This window comes from Austrofundulus limnaeus, unplaced genomic scaffold (assembly GCF_001266775.1).
Source record: "Austrofundulus limnaeus strain Quisiro unplaced genomic scaffold, Austrofundulus_limnaeus-1.0 Scaffold92, whole genome shotgun sequence".
Taxonomy (NCBI): domain Eukaryota; kingdom Metazoa; phylum Chordata; class Actinopteri; order Cyprinodontiformes; family Rivulidae; genus Austrofundulus; species Austrofundulus limnaeus.
The window spans coordinates 1534737-1537198 of NW_013952494.1; the positions used below are offsets into that span (position 1 = coordinate 1534737).

Here is a 2462-nt window from a genome sequence, read left to right on the forward strand (position 1 = left end):
GTGTGTGTGTGTGTGTGTGTGTGTGTGTCCTGATAAGCCTGAGTGGTCTGACTGACCTTTGTATTTGTTCAAATAATTGTTATGGGCAGGTTACAAAAAATGTTTGTCATAATCATGTCTTGTGATTATTTGACAGTTTTATTTTCAAACTGTGTTTTTAATTTAGTTATGTTAGTTGTGATATTTTAGTTATGATGTAAATACAATAAAAATTAAACCAAGATTTAGAATAATTATCATTTTGATCCATACACTGGTGGGCCTCATTTATGTTCAACAAATTGGGCCTCGAGGTCAAAAAGGTTAAGAACCCCTGGCCTAATCTATTATAGTCCTCAAGAAAATTGAGTATACCAGAAACCCACTGAGACTTTGAACTAAAACATTTAAGGAACCTTGAATGCAGCTTGAAAATGTGAAGTATTATTATTCCTACGCAAGGTTTTAAGGTGGACAATATTACGAATTTCACCATTCAGTCTCACAATTTCTTTTGCACGTCTCTTCGTTTGTGCCTGAAGCTGAATACTTGTAGGAGAACAAGAACTGACAGACTGCTTTGAATGTATTCGCCCACGCAGCATGAGAGGAAGTGCTCCTGTGAGACAAAGCTCGGGGCTTCGTAAAACCCATTCAGCCAAAACCGGAAGTGTCCTTGAAAATAGTTTGCTGCAAAACTGTTCTTGTTTTTGTTCCTTCAGCCGTCTACAAACAGCCAGCTCATAGGATTAATAAATGTTGAAGGTATGTGTCTTTTAAAAATGTATTTCCTGTTCCTGCTTTTGTCCATTTTGCTGTTAGCTAACATAAACGATGCTAACAAGAGTCCTCTAGCTTTAAGCCAAGAATCAAAAAAGTAAAATTTTCTCTTAAAGCAATAATATTTACAGAGCAGTTTGTTGTTTGCTATGGTTCTTGATAAGAACTTGTAAATTACTGATGTAAAAATAAATGCGTTTCACTTATTTTGTTACCCTATCAAAACAAAATAGTTTGCACAAATTCCTGCTTTCCTGGTTTGCAGATCTTTACACTTGTTGCTTTTGACTACTGCCTGTATCAAAACAATCAAAAAGTGAGCTACACGTGTACTCAGTTATCAAATTGTACAGAGAAAACTTTAAAAAAGTAGTTATTACATAGTCATCTAGCCGTTTTTATGGTGTTCGCATCATCTTGTTCTGTTTGTTGACACAGATCCAGCTTCCTCTTCAGCCTGAAACCATTAAATAAAAAAGGCCCATCATGCCTCTGTTTCGGGTGTTGGGTGATCGGTCTGGGGCGAAGGCTCAGCCCAAGCGGAGAGGTCCAAAGATCAGGAAGGGGACAGGAAGATGCTGTATGACTGAGGATGACGACTGTGTCCCGTCTCTACAACACATGTGTCTGGTAAACCTCGCTGACAACATGAAGGAGGTGTGGGTGAAGGACTACGCCGACAACTACGTTGACCAATACTGCTTCAGATACATCATGGGGCCTTTCAACTTACTACGTGAGTCTGGGAGGGTGGATTTAACACGCTCATGCGTCTTAATAAACCTTTCTGCTCCCACTTTGATTTCCACTCTTTGGTGCAGAGGAGCGATCTTGACTGCACCACAAATCTTTTGTGTTTATGTTGCTGGGATCAGCTTCATTAATAATAAGCGTTACTCATAAACACCTTTTCAGTTCATCACAGACATGTTGAGGTGTACTGTAAAGTTTCTGTGCTAAACTTTTTCCTGTGGATTTTACAACTTTTCGCTTCCTTGTTGTCTCCGCTGCTCTGTCTGCAGCTGGCGAGCTCGTGGAGGAGCTGACCCTGTTGCTGTGTCGCAGGAAGCAGCTGTCCCGACCGGCCCTCCACCTCCTACTAGTGCCCCAGCTCCGACACCTGTCCCTGGAGAAGTGTCCCGGGCTGGTGACCCCGGCCCTCTGTGGCCACATCGCTGCTCGTTGCCAGGTAGAACAGAAATCCCTGCTTTTTACATCTCCGTTCTCTGTTGTTTGCGCTGAAATACCACTTAAAGAGTAACTTACCCCAAAATTAACTTTTTTAGCTGATAAACTGTCTAGAATGTGTCTAAAATGTTATATAGAACTGTTTCTGTGCTAATTTTGATGTTTTTGTGCGGATTTGTTCAAATCTGTAATATTTGGTCTAAAAACGTCTTTTTGCTGCACATATGAGTAGAGCAGTGGTACTGCAGGCTAATTTGCATATTGGTTAACGGCTCTCCACGGTAACGTGTCTTCTCCACAGTTTCGTCACAGCGGCTGTGTTCTGGTATAAAAGCCTCTCTCTAAGACACGCCCCTGCAGCAGTCAGAGGGTGGAGCTGTTAGCAAGCTTAGCATGATCGTCTGTTGAGCTTCAGCTTTGGGTGGGGAGAGCTGACTGCTGCGCTTCTCTCTCTCTCCCTCTCTTCACACACACACACACACACACACACACACACACACACACACACACACACA

The 2462-nt window shown here is 41.9% G+C and overlaps 1 protein-coding gene across 1 annotated transcript in view; it reads left to right on the plus strand.

Annotated features, from left to right (window-relative positions):
* The first annotated feature begins 611 nt into the window (after positions 1–611).
* The window catches only part of si:ch211-214j8.12 (uncharacterized), a 4321-nt gene continuing 2470 nt past the window's right edge, over positions 612–2462 (plus strand). The window contains exons 1-3 of the mRNA XM_014012563.1: positions 612–744; positions 1198–1495; positions 1782–1948. Coding sequence (XP_013868017.1) covers positions 1246–1495; positions 1782–1948 — 417 coding nt within the window. The 5' untranslated portion in view covers positions 612–744; positions 1198–1245. The remainder of the gene's footprint in view (positions 745–1197; positions 1496–1781; positions 1949–2462) is intronic.